We start from the raw sequence: 24,086 nt of genomic DNA, 5'->3' as shown, positions 1-24,086 counted from the left end.
AGAAGATCATTTAAAAAAAGATAATTTAAAAAAAAATATTTTGTTAGAAGTTTGTCCAAACAAACCCTTAGTTTGTTGCAGCTAGTTATTTAAGTATTAATTAACTTAACTTGAGTTAGAAGCTAACCAAAGTTTGTTAGCCATAATTCGAAGTTAGTCACTGTTTTTTGTTCTGAATACCTTTGTGTAACTGAATCAGATGTGATTCATTATTAATTCCATTCTCTCATTTTCTGATCTTTGCATGCTCTAACTTTTCTCTCTCTCAACTCTACTCTATCACCATCACCACCTCTGCACTTAGATATGAATTTTCACAATAATAAAGCCTAAACTTGTTTTGGTCAACAAGACCCTCTTCTCTATCTTCCCCTCCCATATCTTGCTTCTTCTCATCAAAATCATGGACAACTGTTTCCAAGATCATGGAAACAACAACAATGGCACTGCAGTTATATCCACAGTGGCTTCCATTGCAGCCTCGGCTATGCTAATTCGAACAATTGTCTACGATTACATTCCTCACGAGATCATTAACTTTTTCAACTTAAAGTTTCATGACATGAAGCGTTTCTTCTCCTCCCAACTCACCATTGTGATCGAAGATTTCAAAGGAGTTTCAAAGAACCAAGTTTATGAGGCTGCAGAGGTCTATTTAGGAAGCAAAGGCACACTCTCTGCGGTTAGAGTTAAAGCAAGCAAATCAATGGAGGACAAGAATCTTGCATTTGTTATGGACAAGAACCAAGAAGTTTGTGATGATTATGAAGGAGTTATGGTGAGGTGGAAGCTATGCTGTGAATATGTTGCTTCAGCTGGTAACAAAGAACACCCTGATGATATCAATGCTTCTTTGAAATCAGAGGTAAGATCCTATGAACTCACCTTTCACATGAAACACAGAGACAAGATCTTCAATTCATATTTGCCCTTTGTGTTGGAAAAAGCAAAGGCTATTAGAGAAGGGAACATGGCTTTGAAGCTTCACACAATTGACTATGACCATTATTGGGTTGGAGAAGTCAAGTTTTGTCACCCCATGAGTTTCAAGACACTTTTAATTGATGATGAACTCAAGAAGGAGATAGTTGATGATTTGGAAAAATATGTGAATGGGAAAGAGTTTTATAAGAGGATTGGGAAAGCTTGGAAAAGAGGCTACCTGCTGTATGGTCCACCAGGGACTGGCAAATCGAGTCTCATCGCCGCCATGGCGAATTATCTTAATTATGACATCTATGACTTAGATCTTACTTCTGTTAGTACTAATAAGGACTTGAAGAATCTGATCCTTGGCATGTCCAACCGTTCCATACTTGTAATGGAGGATATTGATTGCACTATAAAGCTTCCCAACAGAGAAGAAGAAAAAGAAGATAATAATAATAATAATAAGGAAGCAGATAAAAGTGAAGATAGCAAGGTTTGTCTCATTGATTTGTTGCATTTTATGATTCATTAAAATTGACATGATTTAGGAGTTAATTACATAGATCATACATGAATTGAATTTAGATATGTCTTAATTAGTGATGGAAGCGAGGCAAGCTGAGACGAACTTGACTAGGGTTGGCTCACGACTTGACTCATTAACAAACAAGAGCAATTTTAAAGTTCAAGGTCGACTCTTTTCGAACAGGTGACACTTTCAGGGCTGTTGAATGCAATAGATGGTCTATGGTCATGCTGCGGTGAGGAAAGAATCATAGTATTGACAACAAATCAGAAAGAGAAGCTTGATCCTGCTCTTATAAGAGCTGGAAGAATGGACATGCACATTCACTTGTCATACTGTACCTTTTCTGCCTTTCAGCAATTGGCATTCAACTACCTTGGCATCTCACAACACAAACTTTTTGAAGAGATTCAAGGGCTGCTAGGAAAAGTCCAGGTTACCCCTGCAGAAATCTCAGGAGAGCTAACAAAGAACATCAATTCCAAAGAACCCTTACAAGAACTTGTGAGATTCTTGCACAGCAAGGATATGGTGCAAGAACCACAAGAAATTTCCGTATGTTCTTGAAGCACATTTAATACGTACTTTAGAAATATGCACAACAATCATTTTAATGGAGAATTTGGAAGATCTTTGTATCAGATAAGCCTCAATAACTTTTAAAGCTTCTATTTCTTTTTTCATTCACAGGACTTGCTTCCCTTTGCAGTTATTGGTTCTCGGTTACAGGAACTGAGTTGTTATTGCCTCTAGTTATCATATGAATCCTCATAAAAAAAGCTGGAGAAGTTAATCATAAATTGATATTTAAAGGACTAAAGTTGTTTATTCTTGTAGAAAGTTTATGTAGAATTGACAATTGATATCAAGTCTTTGATTCAAGAATAAAGCCTTATCCTAGTAGGTGAAGTCGGTTATATAGATCAAACAATACCATTGCTTCCTAACATGGATCATATCTTGAATAACTACCTCACTTGACCAGCTCCTAACAGAGTCCTTTTAGGAATTCCTCGACCTCTAACCACTGATCTGTGTTTACATTTTATCTACTATCTTAATTGAATGCTCTACTAGTCTTTTCCTCACATCGTCTAAATCACCTGAGATGAGATTAAATCATTTTTTTAAGTCATATATTTATATCAGTTGACAAAGTGGCGAGCTCATATCGATAACAGAAATCAAATTTGGGTGCTTGTTAGATACAAGGTTGGAAGTATTTTTCTTCTACACAATCATGATCAAGTTTGGCTATTGCAAAATTTTCTTGCTATGAAGGAAGTTAACAAGGTCTTGAAGGGAGTCAATGGAACTTCTTGTCTTTGTTAGCTCTCCTGCAATCTCTGCTGGAGTAACCTGCACTTCTCCCAAGAGCCTTTCAATCTCTTGAAAGAGATTGTGATCTGAGATTCCAAGGTAGTTGAATACCAATTGTTGAAAAGCAGAAAAGGTGCAATAGGACAAGTGAATGTGCATGTCCATTCTTCCAGGCCTTAGAAGAGCAGGATCAAGCCTTTCTTTATAGAACTCTTTCCCATTCAAGAACTTGTCCAAATCCTCCATTATCTCCTTCTTGAGCTCGGCGTCAATCGCGAGAGTCTTGAAAGTCATTGGATGGCCAAATTTAAAAGCGTCGCCATTCCAATTTTTATGCTCAACTGTGTGTAGCTTGACAGCCAAGTTACCTTCTTTGATAGCTTTTCCTCTGTCCAACACATAAAGCAAGTAAGAATTCAAGATCTTTTCTTTGTGTTTCTTGTGAAAGCTTAACTCATAGGATCATACTTCGGATCTCAAAGACGCATATCTACGAAAAATAAGAGTTTCTTATGGTCTTCGGATTTGCCTGCTTTAACTCCTAGAGCTGAGAGAGTGCCTTTGCTGCCCAAATAGGCCTCTGCAGCTTCATACACTTGGTTCCTTGTGACCCCATGAAATTCTTCAATGACAATGGTGAATTGGGAAGAGAGGTGAAGTCTAATACCATGAATTTGTGAGGAGAAAAAGTCTAGGATTTCATGAGGAATGAAATCATGGGCAATGCTTCTAATTAGCATAGCCGTGGCTGCAATGGATGCCACTGTTGATATCATTTTTCCTTTGTGGTAATTATTAGACATTTTTTCTAAGGAATCTTAATATGCTTATTATAATAGCTTTGGAGTTTAGGACTAACAAATAGTGATAGGGGTGATGATTTGTGTATTGTTTTCACTTTGAGTTTTTGCTGAGACAACTTCTACAAAGAATGAAAATTCAACGTTTCCTTGCATACCAAGTATATATGAAGACTTTTCTCATTTGAACCTTCTTGTAAAAGAAAAAAAAAATTTAAGTGCTGATTTAATTCTTAGAGTTTGGACTAATTTCTAATTTTGTCTTTTAACATTTTGAAATATTTTATTTTTATTCCAACTGTCGTATTTTGTTATATTTTAATTCTTTATTTTTTTAAAAAAATATATTTTCTTGTGCTATGATTTTTTTAAATAACAACAAAAATTATAGAGGAGTGTTAAAAGTCAGCACTTTTGTTAAATTCTGACCAGCATTTAACCATCACAAGAAAATTGAATGATTCTACACTATTAGATACAATTTTACACCATTAAAAATATCATTGATGGCTAATTAAGGACTAAAAATTACAAAATCTGCTGGCTCCCTAGACTTTCTCAAAATGATAGTGATTACGTAATAGTTGTAGTAATTTGAGAATAAAAGTGTTAGAATAATAAAAAAAAATAATATTTAAAAAAATTAGACTAAAGTAAAATAAAACAAAATATTTACCATAAATATTTTAATCGTTCAAAATTAAAATTTAACTCAAATATTAGAGACCACACAAAAGAATTTCTTGCAATACCACGTTTGGATTCAATGTTATGTGACTTTTATTTTTCTTGTGCCTAATGTAAAAGGTCTTTAGGAAAGTTGATGCATTATATTTGACCATTTGTTAGTCACCAGTCTCCGTCACAGTACCCTACCGAGTGTTGAGTATTGACGTTTCTACCATGTGCATGTTGAACCGTTCGTTAGAGAAGTTCATATTTATTTCAGTTTTTTCTTCCTTTTTTTTTCAGTCCTATTTTAGGCTTTGAACTTGTATCTTCTTGGTTAAAAGACAAAGGAAAAAATCCTACTGAATTTTTACCAACTTAATTTATACCTTGACCAATGAGAAAAAATTTATTGCAATAAAAGTCTTGGTCACATTTAAATTAAAATATGATTGTTCAAATTAAACAAATGACTTTTTTTTTTCTATTTGATGATTGTATCAAAGAAATTATCTAATATATGGTTTACGATGAGGTTATTTTCGTTTTAAAAAAGAGAAAATGACAAATTGATTTTTAATTTTTTCGTCTACGAACATTTAAGTCTCTAAGGATTTAAAAATATATTTAAATTCTTGATTTTTTCAAAATTTAGACACAGAGTTTAATTTGTCCTAAGTATAAAAGATCGAAATATCCAGATTTTGAAAATGTCAGAAACTTAAATGCATTTTCAAATCGTTAAAGAGTTAAATATCAACGGATCAAAAAATTAATGACCTATTTATCTTTTTCTCTAATTTTTTTAAAACAAAAAATGCATAAAAAGAATTTTTACACATATTAGAGATCAAATTTATGAAAATTTTTATCCCAACACACACACACACATATATATATATATATATATATATATTTCGCAGGGCAAAATTAAAGCTTTAAAAACGTAATGACATGGCAAAATCAAAGTAACACTAAACTTTTCCTATGAATTTAATATCCTTGAAAGGAACTTAAAACTTTACACTTTCAAGTCTCATCTTTTTTAATAATACACATTCAAGGCTTTTTGTTAATCAAATCTAATTAAACTGATCTAATATAACAAAAATCAGTTATAAACTTATAATTAACATTATTTCAAGTTTTATTGTTTAATTTGGTTGAACTTAGTTCATAAAAAGAGTTAAATATGTAACATTACTCTATTTTTTTCCCTCCAAAATCAAAACTTACATACACAAGTCATGAACAACATTCATAAATACTATTATTGGTTTCTTGTGATTCAAGAAAGCTGTCAAGCTCTTGAAGAGGGTCACTAGCACTAAGGTTAATTAAACTACCGACACCTATTTGCTCCTCCAGCCTCGGCCAACCCAACTCCATCTACCGCCTTTATGTGCGAACGAGCTTTGGCTTTTTTGTGATCGGCCGTCACAGGAACTCTCCCAAGACACCGATATTAGTACCTTGTTATGCAAGAAATTGACAAATTTTTGCAAGGGCTGTTTGAAATTGATCTTTTTTGTTAGTTCTTCTGCAATTTCTGCTGGAGTAACCCGCACTTCTCCTAAGAGCCCTTCAATCTACACCAGCGAGATCTAGATCATAGATATCATAGTTAAGATAATTGGCCATGGCTGCGACGAGGCTAGACTTGCCGTCCCTGGAGGACCATAAAGCAAGTACTCTCTTTTCCAAGCTCTCCCAGTTTTTTCATAAAACTCTTTGCCATTCAAAAACTTGTCCAAACCATCAATTATTTCCTTTTTAAGCTCAGAATCAATTGCAATTATCTTGAAACTTATGGGGTGATTGAAATTCATAGCTTCTCTTTTCCAATAACCTTCACATTCATGTTTGTGAAGCTTGGCAACCAAGTTACCTTCTTTGATGGCTTTTCCTCTTTCCAACACATAAGGCAAGTAAGAATTCAAGATCTTCTCTTTGTGTTTCTTGTGAAAGCTTAGCTCATAAGACCTTATTTCTGGTCTCAAATTTTCGCTTATACTATTATGGTATCTGTATACATTACAGACAAGCTTCCACCTCACCTCGACTCCATCGAAATCATCACGTACTTCTTGGTTTTTACCAATGACGAATGCGAGTCTCTTATCATCTTCAGATTTTCCTGCTTTAACTCTATGAGCTGAGAGGGTGCCTTTGCTTCCTGAATAGGCCTCTGCAGCCTCATACAATTGGTTCTTTGACAACCCTTGAAATTCTTCAATCACAATGCTGAGTTGGGAAGAGAAATGTTGTTTAATGCCATGAATTTGTGAGGAGAAAAAGCTTAGGACCTCATGAGGGATGAATTCATTGGTGACGCTTCGAATTAGCATAGCTGAGGCTGCAACAGATGCCATTGAAGATATTAGTGCAGTGACATTTGATATCATTATTTCTATTTGTTAGTCTCACATTGCTTAGGAAAGTAAATGGAGTGGGTGGCCTAGACTATAAATATGGAGAACTTAGCCTCATTTTTATAGTCTAGGCCACCTACTCCATTTGCTATCCTAAGCAATGTGGGACTAATTCAACCAAATTTTAACAATTTCCACCTTGATTGAAATAGTCACATATCTTCAGCTTCCATTGTCAACACCCACACATCTTCAGCTTCCATTGTCAACATCGACAATTCTTTGCTGCCATTGTCTATACCGACAATCATAGTTCAAAGAACTATCATACTCCACCATGAAAGTATACTCACTTGGAATTAGACCACTCCAAGCATTTTGCCTTGGTACAGATCGAAACCTTGCTGAAAATTCATGGTGCAACTTCAAATTGGCTTTTCCTGGAAGTTCTTCAGCCATCGACATAACTCCGCCACACACCTTGCATCTCAACACCAACCAATGTCCGTGTGCAATTGTGGACCCGATTGCCACAATCCTTATCCATAGCAGTGCGGTAATACCATGAGGATACTTCTTGTCTTCTAGAGAACATCATCTTTCATACCAGAGATCTTCTCCTTCAACGCCTTGTGCAAACCTGATTGTATCAACACATCCTTGACTTGTATTTGCCACAAGCCAAAATTGATTCTTCCATCAAATTTCTCTATTTCAAGCTTCACAACACTTGAATATCCTGACATTGTTGCAACCGTATACTAGAATAGTATAACTCAACTGTAGACCGTGCACTAGGAAGGGTCCCCAGGAAAGAGAGGTGGGTCACAATGGACACACTTAAATACCAGGTCTTTCCTTAGCCAGAACATTTCCAAACTGCACTCTCATAGTGTCACACTGCCTTCCGGCAACAACAACAGCAACCAAAGATCAACCTCAAGCTACAGGACAGGACAAAATTCTTTTCTGATGTGGAAGGTCAGACTAGGTTGCAACCACAGAGCATACTAAGAATAAATCTCACCGAACCAGGCTCTGATACCACTTGTTGGGAATAATACACCATTTCCCCTTGAGAAAATACCTTTGACAGAGAAATAAAATAGACACAATCACAATACAAGAATTTAACATGGAAAGTCCAATTATTGAAGAAAAAACCACGGCCGTTGTCAAATGACAACCAGAGAATATCATTATGTGAAAATTGTTACAACACATAGACTTCTTTCTCTCTAACACCGGCACCCCAATACACCCACGCTCTCTCAAAGCAAACCCACACTCTCTCAAAGCAAATATTTAACTACACCTCACAACACTCTCTAATCAAAGAGTATAGAGGAAAAAAAAGTCAGATACAAGCTTTAAGTGTTTCCGGCTGGTGCAAAAAATATGGAGAACTTAGCCTCATATTTATAGTCTAGGTCACCCACTCCATTTGCTATCCTAAACATTGTGGGACTAATTCAACCAAATTCTAACACTATTTTGGTAACTATTGGACATTATTTTGATCAAAATGGAATATGAGGTGGCCTAATTTTTCACTAATAATGAATTTTTGCTATATGGGGTGAGCTAATTTCACCTAAGATCCTAGGAATGATATAGTATAAATAAATATCATGATTTCTATTACAAAGACATTTTCTCAGAAAGAGGTTTCAAATTTCAACAGTTTCCTTGCCTACCACGTATATATTGGAGACTTTTCTGGATTGTTAATTTCTGATTTATCATTTGGCCCTTTTATTAACTATGAAATTTGCACACTTTCTTCGTTGGCCTTGATATTTCTAAAATATGGCTTGTACTTTTCAGGTTTATTACCAACTTAAGTTTTTTTTTTTCCCCATGTTTTCACTTCTGTTGGGTTCTACAACTTGAAACATTATGAGTGCGAGAAAAAAATAAATATTTTTAAAAGAAAGAGGCTCTATTGTGATTTTAACAAAAAAAATTTCATACATAGAAAATCAATTAGAAAAAAAAAGAAATCTAGCAGCAAAAGCTTTAGAAAAAAAAAAAAAAGAAATCTAGCAGCAAAAGCTTTATCACAGTGATTAAATATGATTATAGCTTTCTTTTTTTTCTTCTTGATTTTTCACTGTACATACACAAGATAAGATTCAAACTCCCAACACTTGTTAAAACAGACTAATACACAAGATAAGATTCAAACTCCCAACACTTGTTAAAACAGACTAATGAACTAACTACTAGACCAATTCAAGTTGATTTATAACGTTTTTCTTAGTAGCCTATTGTAATGCACTAAACTTAAATTTTGTTATACTTTTCTTTTTTGTTTATTCAAAATCCTTTTCTTGCACCACTCTTCTTTTTAACTTAAAAAATAATTTTTTTTCACTACGTTAATACTGTCTTGCACAAATTAGGACAGGCTCTAATAGTCTAACTATTACCTATCTGAATATTAGGACAGGCTCATCATGATAAAATTTTTCAAGGGCTAATCTTTGGTGGTATCAACTATCAACCAATTTAATTTATAACAGCAGAAAAAAAAAGTGGAATCATAATGTGTTCCAAATCAATAGTGTTGTTTGTTGCAGAAACTTAAGAAGACTAATAGCCAACAATAACAATGATTCAAATGTTCTCTCAAGCTAAAATAACAATTAACTCAATGAATGTTTGTGAGGTGCATCACCCAAAGTTGACAAGAACAAACTATTTAGCGGCCAACCTCATCTTCTGCTTGACCACCCTTGGCTGTGCTTTCCAACTTTTCATCATCTGAAAATGCAAGTTTAAAAAGTTATGACAAAGTAACTATAATTAAGCACTGATAAAAGTTTATGCTTCAAAGGCTTAAAATAAAAGTTATCAAGGCCACATAAATAAGTATTGAAAGCAGCATCACTCTTTAAGCATTGTCTCAATAGATGGGGTTGGTTACATGAAACAAATGATGTCTAAATGTTTTATCATATTCATAAATCATATATGGGTTTAAATCATTCACATTTATATCTCTTTTAATAATTTCCTCTAAAGTTTTCTTGGATATCTCTCTACCTCTACCTAGAAGACTACCCTCCCCCAGATCCACTCTTGACTCTCCTAACTGGAGCCTCAGAAGGAAAAGGCCTTATTTGAAAATGTCGATAAAGGCCAAAACTAGATTCTACCTTCTAATTAAAAGATTTTCAGATATGATGCAAGAAGTGATATAAATTTAATAGGTTTAGCAATGTTAGGAATCTAGATGTCCTTTGCATCTCAAAAGACAGGTAGTGCAAAACATTGTAAATGAATGGAAACTGTGTTACGGCTATGTATCGAGAAATCTTTTGCGCACTCATTTTGCCTGGTATATGAAGCCAACACACACTCTTCCACCATTAATTGGGGTACGGGACCGACATATAAGGGTGTATGTCAGCTCAATGTACAAGATAAGAATCGGCACAAATAACACAACTCCTACAGTCCTATGTATGTATAAGGATATGTCTTACCACCATCTTCTGGGATATCAGAAGTCCACAAAGTAAGGTTGTCTCTTAAAAGTTGCATGATCAAGGTACTGTCCTTGTAAGAGTCCTCATTCAGGGAATCCAGCTCCGAAACAGCATCATCAAAGGCTTGTTTCGCAAGGTGGCATGCCCTGGAGAAACAAAGATAGACAACATAAGAATCTGCCACTACTTTTGTTTGTTCTCATAAGCAGAGCAATTTCACTATACCTTTCAGGTGAATTCATTATCTCATAATAAAACACTGAGAAATTTAGAATTAGACCCAGTCGGATAGGATGCGTAGGTGGTAATTCACTCTCGGCAGTTGTAGCAGCTGCCTGCAAATAATCGTTAACTCAATAGTTTCAGTCTTCAGTGCTGAAAGTTGTGAAGCTTTCTCCGTTATTCACGAATAATTTGAAATACGACCTTGTTTGGAGCAAGAAAAGAACCCAGACAAACATAGCATGTAATGAAAAGCTGGTGCAAACTCCAACAATTATGACAAGAAGTAAGCCTGATGAATGGACTTGCAAATATTTCCAACCAATACAGATTTAAGAAATATACCCAAATACTAAATTAACTTATAACTGTTAACTGCAAATCCTAGGGTGGCACAGTGCACTCAATTTAACAGATCAAACTTAAGCATAAGGAAAATGAAGAACATCCAACCTTCTCCAATAAGCAAAAAATATGAATGGGGAATTGAAAGTATAATCAAGGTTGATGTAGAGGAAAATGAGCTTCTAATGTGTATGTTTGATAATGTTACAAGTGATTCTACTTAGGTAGTTAGAAACATAGTGGTGAACCACTGATAATGTTTGCCAACTCTCTACCTGAAAATTTCTGGATTGAAGATTAATTTCCATTAGCATAAAAATATGAAAACTTGGCACAGAAACTATCACGTCTCTCACACCTAATCTGCCTCCCAAACAGAGGTAGTTTACTCATTCCATCAGTATAATCGGAGCTTGATTTTCTGAGACTGCAAATAGCTTTCTGTATCATGTGAAGTCCTACTTCGGTCTGGAAGATATCAACTAGCTAAGCAAAAGGTTCATTGGGGAGAAACAAAAGAATCTCTTGACTCTTGCTGTTGTTCGGGGAGGGGGCAGCGTCAGTTCCATAACAGCCAAACAACTTGAGAAAATTATGAAAGATTAACATATGGACCACACCCTCATAATGCATAAAGAAAAGTGAATTCAGTACTAGTTGCAAAGTTAAATAAACAAATGTGTGGAGTTCCTTAGTGAGGCAAATAGCATAGATCAATAAAAACGTTGAAAGTAACTTCAAATTTGCAGAGGATTAATTCATATCATACGCCAATTACATCATACCTAATTCAATATTTCAATATAAACACAAAAACATTGAGATAAACTCAAGCCTTAATTAAAGCATGGTGTACAAGGTAATCCCAAGTGGCAGGATCTTATGAGCCAAAATGCGGATGAATCGGAAATGGATCCTCTCGTGAAGATTTCACATGACTTGGTCCTATTTTGATGTTCACTATTAACCATTAATGAGGAGTCCAAGTATGGGATGATAAAATCATCTGAACTTTTCAGATGAGGAAATCCATTTCCAAATGAAATCATATCTCTCTAACCTTCTAACACAAAGCTGTGAAAGGATGACAATTTTTCTGATAAATTCAGGACTATGAAGCTTTGCCTTCAACTCATATTCTAATAAACATCATTTACAATTTTACATCTTGTGCTAAAAAAGGAAATTCGAAAATTCATTCCAACCTAATTAAGTGAATAGAATACCTCATATGCTTTAAGTGACTGATCTGCCACCTCTTTTTTCTCATCACCATCTTTAAATTCCGCTAAATACCGATAGTAGTCTCCTTTCCTGCATCAAATCCAAAACTCAAAAACAGTACATAAACTGCCATAATCTAACACATAACGAAACATAACAACTTAAAAAACCACTCCACCACAAACAATTCTGCTTAAGTAGAAGTTTTGGCAGAACCAATTTAGTTAAAATTTCAATTTTGATGTAAAGTGATTTACTTTGTTAGCTCCTCTAAAAAGTGGTTCCCACATAAAATAAAATATTTTCACTTCTGACAGAATCAATTCTAGAGGCATGGATTGATATCACAAACTAATAAGCAAACATACACGAAAACTAGCCAAAAAATTTTACACACACACTAAAAAGAAGGCATTACATTACATTTTATAGTAAAAAACAGTGGACTCAGCAACATTAGTGGATGGGATAAGATGCTCATCTAAGACAATCATAATGTCACTGCAAATTTTGGAGAGCTCCAACTCCACCTTGTGCATGTATTCCCTTATGCGCTTTGCATTTACCTCATTGCCCCTTGACTCTTCCTTCTGCTCTATCTTTGACAGGATCCTCCATGAAGCCCTCCTTGAACCCACCACGTTCTTGTACCCAACAGAGAACAGGTTCCTCTCTTCCACACTCAGCTCAACGTCAAGCTTCGCTACCTTCTTCATGGCCTCCACCATTTCTGCATCACCAACCCCATGTTGCACACATTGGACAAACTTTGAAAAAGATTCCAAATTTTTGTTCTTTTTTGTGGCTTTTGCATAAATGACTATGTGGGCATGTAAAAAGTGAAGTATGAGCGTAATTAATGCATATGGGTGCGAAGAAAATTAAAAAAAAAGTGAACTTTTTTTTGCAAAGACAAACTTTATCAGATAAAAGGAGTCCTTGAAGGGAAAAAAAAAAGAGAAAGTGGGTAGTTTTGGAAAGTGCTGAAGAAATGAATGAAAGTGCAATGAAGCATAAAATGGAAGAATCTGAAACAGTGTCCACAGAGAGAGAGAGAGAGAGAGAGAGAGAGAAAGAGAGAAGTAGAGAACCATCATAGCGTTCAGCTTGCTCGGCTAGCTTAGCTATATAGACGAAGTTCTCACGGTCCTTGGAAGAGGAAGCCATTGTTGTTGTTGATCTGAGCCTGAACCTGTTGTTCTCTCTGGTTCCACTATCTCACTCTGCTCACAGTGTAGTGAGACTTGAGACAGAGAGAGAGAAAGAGACAAAAGAACAAGGAAACAAGAGTTGAGAGAGAGGGGGGACCAAACTCAAGAAGTTACAAGTGGAAGGGAAACGGTTGATACGGTTTTCAGGATTCGAGAATTTATAGGTGACCGGCTATTAACGGTGACACAGGGATAAAGAAATTAAAATGACGTAAATAATAAAAAAGAGGTAATAAATATAAAATAAAAAAATATAAATATAAGATTATAGTATTATGGTTCATCAATACTCTTATTTTACTATAACAGAAGTAATTTTTATATTTATTAATATTATAATTATTTTAAGTTAAAATCGCAGAAAGACAAAGATATTATAATGTAAAGAGAGAGAAAAATATTTGTTTTATTGCTTGTGTATTGCTTTAGATAGTATCTTTATTTATATATGTATGAAGGCTTTTTTTTCACTTTTATTAAATATAAGGATTTTGGTAATATAGCATTTCAGTATGAAAAAGATGAGTCGTCTATGGTCATCTATTTCATTTTTATCACAACACTTCCCTTGAATAACCATTTAGGATTATGTCTCGTTAAAACCTTACTAAAGAAAAATTCAATGAAAAAAATTTTTAGTGAAGGAAAAAGAGTACAAAACCCTTTGTGACGGGAATTGCCTCATTAAAAACCTTGTCAAGAAAAATCCAATGGAAAAAAAAACATGACCAAGGAAAAAAGAGTACAGTCTTCCCCTTTTGTCGACATCATTTAATGTATCGAAATCGGCGCATCCGAATTTCATGTACCAATCTTTCAAAAGAGGATTTTAGAAGTGACTTTGTAAATAAACCTCTCAGATTGTCACTTGAGCGAATCTGTTGGACATCTATTAAGTTAAGAAATTAACTAAATTAATTTGATGATAACAAACATTATTTTTAGTAGGTTAAATACCCAATTAGTCTTTAATTGAATTTGATAAGTGTTGCAGGCCAAAGAAAAAAAAAACAGCAGCCCAATAGGATAGAAAATAAAACCAAAGCTGGTGGGCTGTCAAAACAGCAGCCCAATTCCGTTTTGTCTCATGAATCTGAAGGAAATTCTGAAACCAACAGTTTCCTGAATTTCTTGGTGATTGAATCTGCCTCCAAGCCCACCAGACTTCGTGAATGGAGATTTTTGAAGAATTATCCTGATAAATTTGTCATTGGGGACGTCTCTCATGGTATTAAAACTCGGTTTTCAACTAGAAAGGCAAGTGAAGAATCAAACATTGCTCTTCTCTCTCAAATGGAGCCTCAGAATGTCAAATAAGCCCTTGATGACCCTTTTTGGATAAAGGAAATGGAGGATGAGCTTCATGAGTTTGAGAAGAACTAAGTTTGGACATTGGTTCCAAGGCCAAATGGAAAGAAAGGGACCAGCACTAAGTGAATATTTTGGAACAAGCTAGGAGAGGATGGTAACATTGCAAGAAACAAAGCAAGGCTAGTGGCACAAGGATATGACCAAGAAGAAGGAATAGACTTTGATAAATCCTTTGCCCCTGTTGCCCGAATGGAAGCCATAAAACTTCTTTTAGCTTATGCTGTTTTTTGTGGTTTTAAATTATGTCAAATGGATGTGAAATGTGTATTCTTAAATGGTGTGATAGATAGAGAAGTGTATGTGGAGCAGCCACCTGGTTTTGAAAATAAAGAATTTTCTAACCATGTTTTTAAATTATCAAAAGCTCTCTATGGTTTAAGACAATCTCCTAGAACTTGGTATGCGAGACTTAGCTCTTTTCTTTTGAAAAATAGTTTTCAAAAAGGCACCACAGACACTACTCTATTTATCAAGAATTCTAATGATTCTTTCATTCTAGTCCAAATCTATATTGATAACATTATTTTTGGATTAGCCAATGAATCCCTTTATACTGAATTTGGAAAACTCATGACAAGTGAATTTGACATGAGTATGATGGGTGAACTTAATTTTTTTTCTTGGGCTTCAAATTAACCAAACTGAAAATGATATTTTTATTCATCAAGAGAAGTATGCCAAGGAAATAGTTAAGAAATTTGGTATAGAAAAGGACAAACTCATGGGAACTCCCATGCACCCTAATTCAAAATTAGAAAAGGAAGAAACTAAGAAAGATGTAGATGAGATTAGGTATAGAGGAATGATTGGCTCTCTTATGTATTTAATTTCCTCTAGACCTGATATTGTGCAAAGTGTTGGAATGTGTTCAAGATTTCAATCAAAACCAAAAGAGTCTCATCTTTCTATAGTTAAGAAGATCATTAGATATGTTCATGGCACATCCAATTTTGGTCTATGGTATCCTAAGATTGATGATTTTTTTGCAGTTGGTTACTGTAATGCAGACTTTGCTGATGATAGAGTTGATACAATGAGCACATCAGGATTATATTGTTTCCTTGGAAAGTCCTTGAATGTTTGGTCAAGTAAGAAGCAGTCAACAGTGGCTTTATCCACTGCAGAAGCTGAGTATATAGCTGCTTCTTCTTTTTGTTCTCAGCTTATATGATTAAAAATACAGCTTGCTGATTATAAATTAATTGCTGAAAATATTCCGTTGTTGTGTGATAATATGAGTGCCATTAATATTTCAAAGAATCCAGTTTTACACTCTAGGACTAAACATTGAAGTGAGATTTCACTCAATAAGAGAACATGTTCAAAAAGGGGATATTAGCATTTAATTTGTTAAATCAAAAGAGCAATTAGCTGATATTTTCACTAAACTATTAGTTGAGGACAGATTTTGCATGCTCAGGACTAGTCTAGGAATTTTAAGTTATGATTCATTGTTTCAAAGTTACTAATGTGTTTGTTGGAGTTTTTGTCTCATAAATAGATATGAGATAATTCTGAACATATGAAGAATCATCTCTAAATGGATCTTTCTGGGCTTCACTGCACATGCTGAATCATCTGGACCAACCTTAAATTTCAAAATCTGGGTGGTCCAATATGTTTCCTTAAACCAAACCACCTCTGGGCCCAATATGAGTGTTACATGATCCATTTATTTGTTGTATCTTAATTTATTTTTATTAAGTTTTATTTAATTCCTTTTTGTCCTTCAGTTAAAAGGTTTCAAATTTAAAAATTACTTTCTATTTTATTTTTTTAATAAAATCAAATCTTTCTTTTTGTGATGTCAAGTCCTTTCAAAACTAAATCAGAGATAATGTAGTTGCATGTTTTAATAAAAAAAATTTGGTGCGTTTACTAACACTTCTTCTTCTCCCGTCATAACTCCTCCTCAAACTCTTCGGTTTCTCCCACTACCTTTGTTGCTTCTCTTTATTCAAAACCAGAAACCAACCAAATGAGAAAGAAAACTGTTCCACAAAAGCTTTCTCGTGAAAAGATCTTCAAGCTTCCTGCAAAACAAAAACCTTCCACTCTCTCTCAAAACCGAACCTTCACTCCCTCTCCTTCTCCTCCTATCTCACCTCCTCACTCAGATCCCATGGCTCGCACTAAAATCCCTTCGAGGTTTCCATCCTCTACCAAGCAGACGCCACCACCGAAGGAACCTTCTTCAAAATTCAGTTCATCGAAGCCAAGCACCTCAAAAGGAAAATACCCAGCTGCTGCCGAACCTACTTCTGAGCCCACTCAACCTAAGACAAGGTTTGTTCCTACTTGTTCTAAGAGAGGTAAACTTCGTATCCATCTTAAATCTGTTAGAGAACAAGACATTGATCCTTTTGCACACAAATCACACTTTATGACCTCTCACTTAGACTATAACCCTTACAGATTTAAGTCTACCATGAATAATGATTTTTATGAAGGAGTTATTAAGTACCGTACCCTGTGTCCCTCTTTTCTTGCTGATTTACCAAATTTGAAAAAAAAAAGTTTTTTGTTTGTTGAAAATTTGGAATTTCTGGACTGGAATCACCTTTTTAACATAAAAAAACCAGTGTACCCACTTTTAGTCAAAGAGTTTTATGCTAACATGACATATCATGAGGGCAGTGTTCATTCTTATGTCAAGGGTCGAGACATTGTGCTAAAGAATGAAACAATCAGTGATTTATTGAAATACACTGATGTTGGGGCTTGTGCATATACTTCTGTTAAGTGGGATGAAGGAGTTGGTATCTCTTTCAATAATGCTCTGGCTCATATTTGTGAACATGTTTCTCTGATTGATAGCATCACCCCTACTCACAAAGCCCTGGGTTATGAACATGCTCAGTTGCACCGAATAGTAAATCATATCGTCCTTCTTCAAAGTGGTTCATACCAAAGGGTATCTTACATTGACACTCTTATTTTGTATGCCCTTCTCACTAAAACAGAAATCTCTTTTGCTTATTTGATGGTAAGATACATGTTTGATTCTGTTAGAAGTGAGAAAAATAAAGCTCTTCCTTATGAAATGTTTCTAGCTTGTATTTTTGAGCATTTTGGTGTTGACTTGTCCAATAAGTATTATAAAAATAGACATTCATACCTAAAGGGATGTGGTTCAGTGAAACAGCATAAAGGACCTACTCGCTCTGAAAGGGTGGTTCTAGATGATGAAGATGATGAGTTCATTCCTGAGGATTCTCTTCCTCCTTCCACTGAGGGCACTTCCATCTCCACTGGACAAAAATCTGCTCTGTTTAATGTTGTTCGAAATGTGGTCCAAGAATTTGTCTCCCAATCCAATCATATGATTGCCATGAGTAAGGAACAAAGGAAGTTGGCAAGCAAGCATGAGAGCTTCTTTTGAAAATCAAGAGACAGAGTGGCTGTCTTCATGAAGTTCATTGATAATCTTCAAAAGGATGAAAATGCTGCCATTGAAGCTGAAGAAGAAGCTGATACTGAGGAAGATGGTTCAGATGTCTAGTTTTGTCTCATGTTGCTGCTGCTATCTGCTAACTTTTGTCTCATGAAAACTATTGTCATTTCTTTTTGAACTACTTTATGTTTTTGTTGGATGATTGTAATACTTCAAACTATTGTTGCACTTAATTAATTACCTACTAGTTTTGAACTTTGCACTAACACTTTTCTGCAGATTTTCAGGTGCAGTTTTTGCTTATAAAATCTATTTTTTATTTTATAAATTATTATTTTATCATTCATCTATCATGCTTGTTAATAATGAAAAATTAAAACAATAACAAATTAAATCTTCTATTAATTGTAATAAATATTTTGCGAAAAATAGTGTTTGTTAGAAATTCAATCGATTAGATACACAAATCAATCGATTGAAATTCAGGTTTTCCAAACTTCAATCGATTGGAATTGATACATAATCAATTGAATTTTGCAAGGCATGTGGGGTTTTTCTTATTCAATCTATTGGTCATATTACCAATCGATTTAAGTCTTCAAAGCAATATAGATTTTCACAATTCAATCGATCGAATTGTACAATGCGTTATATGTTACGCTTCTCTAAATTTTTTTGCTCGTGATTATAAATTATTATTTTATTATTCATCTATCTTATCTTTAAAATTTTATCTTCAATTTTTAAGTTTTTATTTTGATTTAGATACTCTAATCGTATCTTTTCTTTAATATTAAGATTATAAATTGTGAATAATCTATCAACAATTACTCAATCCTACCATTAGAATCGTTTTATCAATCTGATTGATTATCAATTTTTTCATTATTTTTGTTCATTGTTTATCCATCTATTTAATATCCAATTTTTTTCATTGTTTATTCATCTCTTTAATATTCAATATTTGTTCATCATTAATTGATAATCACAGTTGGCGATAGAGATCCCATCAATTTTTTTACTGTATTGTTTAGAAAATAATCCATTATTTTGATTACAAAATCGAGATTAGTGAATATAATTTCTAATTTTGCAATTCTTTGTTTCGATTCTTTATTCATGAAATTGATTGTGTAATGAAATTTTTTTAATATTTTAGTAATGGATTTTTTTCTGAAATAAAATAAAAAAATATTATTTTTCAAAACCCAAATTTTTAACTTTAATTTTTCAAATACGAATTTTTTGTATGCAGAGCAAGGCGAACTTCACTTCAAATTCTAAAAAAAATGGCTAACTCAAATTATTTAAGCTTTACAATAGACAATGACAACTATTATCATCGTCTCCAGAATATATAGAAGTACACAAGAGTACACGTGAATAAGTCTTATTTTTATTGAAAAAATAACGGTTTTTTTAATTTATAATGAAAAAAATCTTGTTAAATCTGGTTTATTACCGTTATTTCTCAAATTGTTTTGATGATTTCAATCGATTGGGTAATACGATCAACCGATTGAATAAAAAAATCACATGCCATGTAAAATTCAATCGATTGTGTATCAATTCCAATTGATTGAAGTTTATGAAACCTGAATTTCAATCGATTGAATTTTTAATAAACACGATTTTTCCAATCCAATATGTATGTAACGGATCAATGATAAAATTATGATCGATTAAGATTGCAAAATGTTTATTACGATTAATGGAAGATCTAATTTGTTATTATTTTAGTCTTTTATTATTAATAATCATGATAGATGAATGATAAAATAATAATTTATAAAATAAAAAATAGATTTTATAATTAAATAATATATAAAAGATTAATTTATAATTAAAATTAAATAAAGTCTATTTAACAGTTATTAAAAAACTTTAAAAACATGTTTTGTTATGGAACCATTTAATGGTCCAAATATTTTGGGACCATCGAATCCGATCTTGAAAGAGTTTATATTATAATGTAAATGGAGAAAAAAATATTTGTTTTATTGCTTATGTATTGTCTATTCTATTATATAAACGTCGGATTTCTGTACTTAATGATGGAGCTGACATGGCATGTTTTTGAGAATGTTTTTCGATTTATTTCTTTTAACGTATTAAATACAAGTTATTACGATAAACTAACTATATCAATTAATTGATTTGATTAGATTTTTAAATATCATATAATTTATATCAATTTGATTTGGTAGTATTTCCTAATTTATTTATTTTAATTTTTTGATATTATTTTTTAATTTATTTCTTTTAATGTATTAACCAATTTTATTGTGTGTACTAATTAATTAATTTGATTAATTTATTAGTCATTAAAATAATAAATTTATGAATAAAATAGACAACTGAGATATTTTTAACTAATAATTAAATCAAATCAAATCAAATCATATATATTGAGCTAAATTCAAATCATGTAAATTAAGAACTAAATTAAAATAAGATAATTTCTTACTTATTCAAGTTGAGTGTAATAAATATAAATTAATTTTATTAGATAATCATGGTTGTCTGATCTACTATATATAGATGGTCACTCAAAATTATAAGAATCATAATTTTTTTTATTTCATTTCTTCATTTCTTCTTTTTTTTTTTCTTTATGTATACTTTATTTTATATATAAATGTATCCAAAATGAGAAAGTACGGATGAGTGTTTTATTGATTGTTTATTTGATGAATATATCTCAATTTAAACATTCTACTACTGTACATAGAAGTTGGCCGGTAGCAATTCAAAGTGGCCAATGTATTTTTTATAGTATTAGATAAAAGAATATTTATTAAAATGAATATACCCATTGTAATGATTTTTTTAATTGTTATATTTTTATGTCAGTCGTATAAATTTTTTGAAGGTACAAGATAATAAAATAGGTTGACTTTAATATCATTAGAAGCTAAATTTAATGGTTCAAATAAGCACCACTAATTATATTAAAAAAGTAATTTTGTAATAATAATGTGATTTACATATTAATTTTTTTGGGTAAATTCATTTCAAAATGTAGAAATTAGACTCAATTACGCTAAAATTTTAAAGGTAATATAAATTTTGACAACAAAATTAACATTCATTAAGGAAATAAATTTATTTATGGCTATTTTCTAATTATAAATAATAACAAGACTTATGAAAAAATATTAATATCATCATTTTTATTAATTAAATTCATAATATTAGGTAATTGATAGTTTTATAGGCGAAAATTATTAAGTGATTACGTAAAAATTAGCAACGAACAAGTAATAAGAATTTAGAAAAAATCTATTATATAATACCAATTTCATAATTAAAATATGTCACATATCATATTTTCATATATTCTATTTATTATCTATTCTATTATATAAAAATTAGGTTTTTACACTTAACGATGGAATTGACGTGACATGCTTATGAAAGTGTTTAGCAATTTGTTTCTTTTAACATTAAATATAATTTATTATGATAAATTAACTATATTAACTAATTAATTTGATTAGATATTTAAATATCACATAATTTATTATAATTTATATCGATTTAATTTGGTAGTATTTTTTAATTTATTTCTTTTAATGTTCTATTAGTATTTTTAATTTATTTTTTAAATTTATTATTTATTAAAATAATAAATCTATGAATAAAATAGGCTCTCGAGATAATTTTTTACTAATAATTAAATCAAATCAAATCATATTTATTGAGCTAAATTTAAATAATGTGAATTAAGGACCAAACTAAAATAAGATGATTTTTTAATTATTTAAATTGAATGCAATAAATAAAATTAATTTTGTTAGATAATCATGGTCTTCTATATATAGATAGTTATACAAAATTATAAAAATCATCATTTTTATTACTTTTGTTGTTTTAACTTTTTTTATGTATAAATATACTCAAAATGAGAAGGTATGGATGGGTGTTTCATTAATTGTTTGTTTAATAAATATTATAGTATAAAAATGTCTCAATTTAGGCACTATTGATAGAAGTTGAACCTCTAATAATTCAGGGTCACCATAATATTTTTTATAGTATTACATAGAAAAATATTTTTTAAAATGAATATACCCATTATAATTAATTTTCTTTGTCAATATGTTATCTTTTACATAACAAACAATATTCATGTTGTATTATTTTTATCAGAAGTCATACATAATTGATTGATAATTCTATATATAAAAATACTCATGTAGTAACTAAATACCATATTGTTATTTCGCTAAAGTTAATTCTCCTATGATTATGCGAATGTATAGCACTATCAGATGAAAATTGATTGGATTACATTTATTTCCAACGAGATAGATGATCTTTTAGGCAATCACAGTCCGAGTTGATGAAAATTTAAAAAATACTAACAATACAAATACTTTTTATTTTTAATACCCAATAATAAATATACAAATTAAAACTAATATTATTTCGTACAAAATTGTAAAATGTATAACATACTCAAAACATATCTAATCCGTATTAACTGTCATTATTTATCAATTAGGTTATGACAAATCTAGTTATTAAAAAAGATTAAAATTAACTTAAATATAGACAATATTATTTCATGCTATTTATTTTTAATTTATTATCATAAACAATTATACATATTATAAGAGAACCTCATCTTTTTACCAACGGTTCTTCCATTCAATAGTTTCTATAAAAAAGAAGACATAATAATATTGTGTTTCACAAGAATATATGGAATTTTAAAAGGTTGAAGATTAAGTTTAATTCTTAACATATTCGTAGATAAAATGCAGAGTAGATAAAAAGACAGCTAATAAAAGAACAAATGGTTAAAGCTTCCTCAATACTAACAATTGTAGTGTATGATAGGTGTTCTATAACTTTTTTAGATTTGATTGTTTCTTTATTATTATATGTTGTTCTGTTTAATTTATGCTAAAAAGATTTATGATAATCATCTTATCGTGGTAGTGTAAAAGTTGTAGGTATTATATTTGCTTTGTATACTCTTAAATCTTATGTTCTTGATGAATATTTGTGACCGAGTAATTATTAAAAAAATTTGTTTAATATATATTTTATATTCTATTTAAATTATAATAGTGAGTAAATATTTTTTTCAATATAAATAATACGATTTTTTTATAAAAATAACGTTTAAATGTGAAATTAGATTATACCACAGATGATGATAAATATTTTGGTATCAAATCTGCTCTAAAACAAATTTTTAGGAATAGAATATTGTATTATATAATTTAGTTATATTTTTCTTATTTTTAATGTATATTATTTAGATTGGTATATTTCTAAAAATGGTTATTCAATTTTTTTTAAATTATTAAATCAAATCAGTTACAAACTAATTAATTAGATTGATTAAATATCTAGATATATCATAATTTAATATAATTTAATTTATATAGATACATGACTTTTACAGTTTTATTATTTATTGTAATAAATTTTAGAGATAATTTTTACAAATTATAATTTATTTTTTTACCTGCATATTCAACTTTTAAGAATAATTTTTTTAATTTTGTATTTATAAATAAATTATTTTCTATTTTAATATATGAATTTTTTTATAAATTTTTTTATTGCACAATTCACTTTATCAAAAATAAATTAATGTATGAAAATTTAAACTTGAGTGCTTGCCATTGTTAAATTCAAACTTTAATTTATTTTGTCATATTATTATATAAGTATTCAATTCTTTGATTAAACACTTATTTGATTACAAAATGATATTATATGTTACTTTTATATTGACAATTAAATTTCAGTTACTATACAAATATTATATTTTAGGTAATTGTATATTTTTTTTTATTTTAAAAATTATTATATAATTTTAAGATCATTTAATTATGTTTATTTTTTAAAAGTATTGTCATTATTGGAGAGTAACTAATGTTTGTGATAGTCTAAAATTGAGACATAAAAATATAAAATATTAATATACTGAGTTTTTGAAGTATAAATCTTGAAGTAAATATATGTGATTATAATTAATAATCATAATTAAAAGTCTTTATTTTATTTCAATTTGTTCAGGACATGTTTATCTTAAATTTTATTTCTTTATTAATTAGTATTTTTTTGTACGTTTAATTGTCATTAATTTATATAAATTAAAATGTATAATTTAAAAAAATAGATACATATCTATAAATAAAAAATATATTTTTTGTTAGTAAAAAATTAATGTCGCTTTAACTTCTTT

The 24,086-nt window shown here is 31.1% G+C and overlaps 4 protein-coding genes across 4 annotated transcripts; 1 reads left to right on the top strand and 3 right to left on the bottom strand.

Annotated features, from left to right (window-relative positions):
• The first annotated feature begins 403 nt into the window (after window positions 1–403).
• Window positions 404–2,209, top strand: LOC112701670 (AAA-ATPase At3g50940). Its single transcript, XM_025752404.1, has 3 exons — window positions 404–1,423; window positions 1,640–2,011; window positions 2,147–2,209. Exons 1-3 carry the CDS (start codon window positions 404–406, stop codon window positions 2,207–2,209), a joined length of 1,455 nt encoding a protein of 484 aa, XP_025608189.1.
• Window positions 2,210–2,710: 501 nt separating this feature from the next.
• On the bottom strand, window positions 2,711–3,552 carry LOC140174425 (AAA-ATPase At3g50940-like). The gene is made up of 2 exons (XM_072198881.1): window positions 3,306–3,552; window positions 2,711–3,162 (listed from the first exon to the last, which is right to left on the bottom strand). Exons 1-2 carry the CDS (start codon window positions 3,550–3,552, stop codon window positions 2,711–2,713), a joined length of 699 nt encoding a protein of 232 aa, XP_072054982.1.
• A 2,297-nt stretch (window positions 3,553–5,849) lies between these two features.
• On the bottom strand, window positions 5,850–6,650 carry LOC112701669 (AAA-ATPase At3g50940-like). The gene has a single exon (XM_025752403.1). The coding sequence runs from the start codon at window positions 6,648–6,650 to the stop codon at window positions 5,850–5,852; it is 801 nt and encodes a 266-aa protein (XP_025608188.1).
• Window positions 6,651–9,102: 2,452 nt separating this feature from the next.
• On the bottom strand, window positions 9,103–13,236 carry LOC112703616 (14-3-3-like protein D). Its single transcript, XM_025755163.2, has 6 exons — window positions 12,994–13,236; window positions 12,326–12,632; window positions 11,905–11,992; window positions 10,337–10,446; window positions 10,109–10,257; window positions 9,103–9,383 (listed from the first exon to the last, which is right to left on the bottom strand). The coding sequence occupies exons 1-6, from the start codon at window positions 13,067–13,069 to the stop codon at window positions 9,322–9,324; spliced, it is 792 nt and encodes a 263-aa protein (XP_025610948.1). The 5' UTR covers window positions 13,070–13,236; the 3' UTR covers window positions 9,103–9,321.
• Between the last annotated feature and the right edge of the window lie 10,850 nt (window positions 13,237–24,086).

Source organism: Arachis hypogaea, chromosome 7, assembly GCF_003086295.3.
Source record: "Arachis hypogaea cultivar Tifrunner chromosome 7, arahy.Tifrunner.gnm2.J5K5, whole genome shotgun sequence".
Lineage (NCBI taxonomy): Eukaryota > Viridiplantae > Streptophyta > Magnoliopsida > Fabales > Fabaceae > Arachis > Arachis hypogaea.
Note: the sequence above shows the minus strand (reverse complement) of the source record. Positions and strands in the feature narration are given on the sequence as shown.

What these genes read in the sequence shown, in the direction of transcription:
- LOC112701669 (XM_025752403.1), bottom strand. Translation starts at nt 6,650, where the DNA reads ATGATATCAAATGTCACTGCACTAATATCTTCAATGGCATCTGTTGCA.
- LOC140174425 (XM_072198881.1), bottom strand. Translation starts at nt 3,552, where the DNA reads ATGATATCAACAGTGGCATCCATTGCAGCCACGGCTATGCTAATTAGA. An exon ending in AGCTCTAGGAGTTAAAGCAG is followed by an intron (nt 3,163 to 3,305) that starts GCAAATCCGAAG and finishes TGTTGGACAGAG; the next exon opens with GAAAAGCTATCAAAGAAGGT.
- LOC112703616 (XM_025755163.2), bottom strand. Translation starts at nt 13,069, where the DNA reads ATGGCTTCCTCTTCCAAGGACCGTGAGAACTTCGTCTATATAGCTAAG. An exon ending in ATAATGAATTCACCTGAAAG is followed by an intron (nt 10,258 to 10,336) that starts GTATAGTGAAAT and finishes TTGTTTCTCCAG; the next exon opens with GGCATGCCACCTTGCGAAAC. An exon ending in TGATATCCCAGAAGATGGTG is followed by an intron (nt 9,384 to 10,108) that starts GTAAGACATATC and finishes TTGCATTTTCAG; the next exon opens with ATGATGAAAAGTTGGAAAGC.
- LOC112701670 (XM_025752404.1), top strand. Translation starts at nt 404, where the DNA reads ATGGACAACTGTTTCCAAGATCATGGAAACAACAACAATGGCACTGCA. An exon ending in ATAAAAGTGAAGATAGCAAG is followed by an intron (nt 1,424 to 1,639) that starts GTTTGTCTCATT and finishes CTTTTCGAACAG; the next exon opens with GTGACACTTTCAGGGCTGTT. An exon ending in AAGAACCACAAGAAATTTCC is followed by an intron (nt 2,012 to 2,146) that starts GTATGTTCTTGA and finishes TTTCATTCACAG; the next exon opens with GACTTGCTTCCCTTTGCAGT.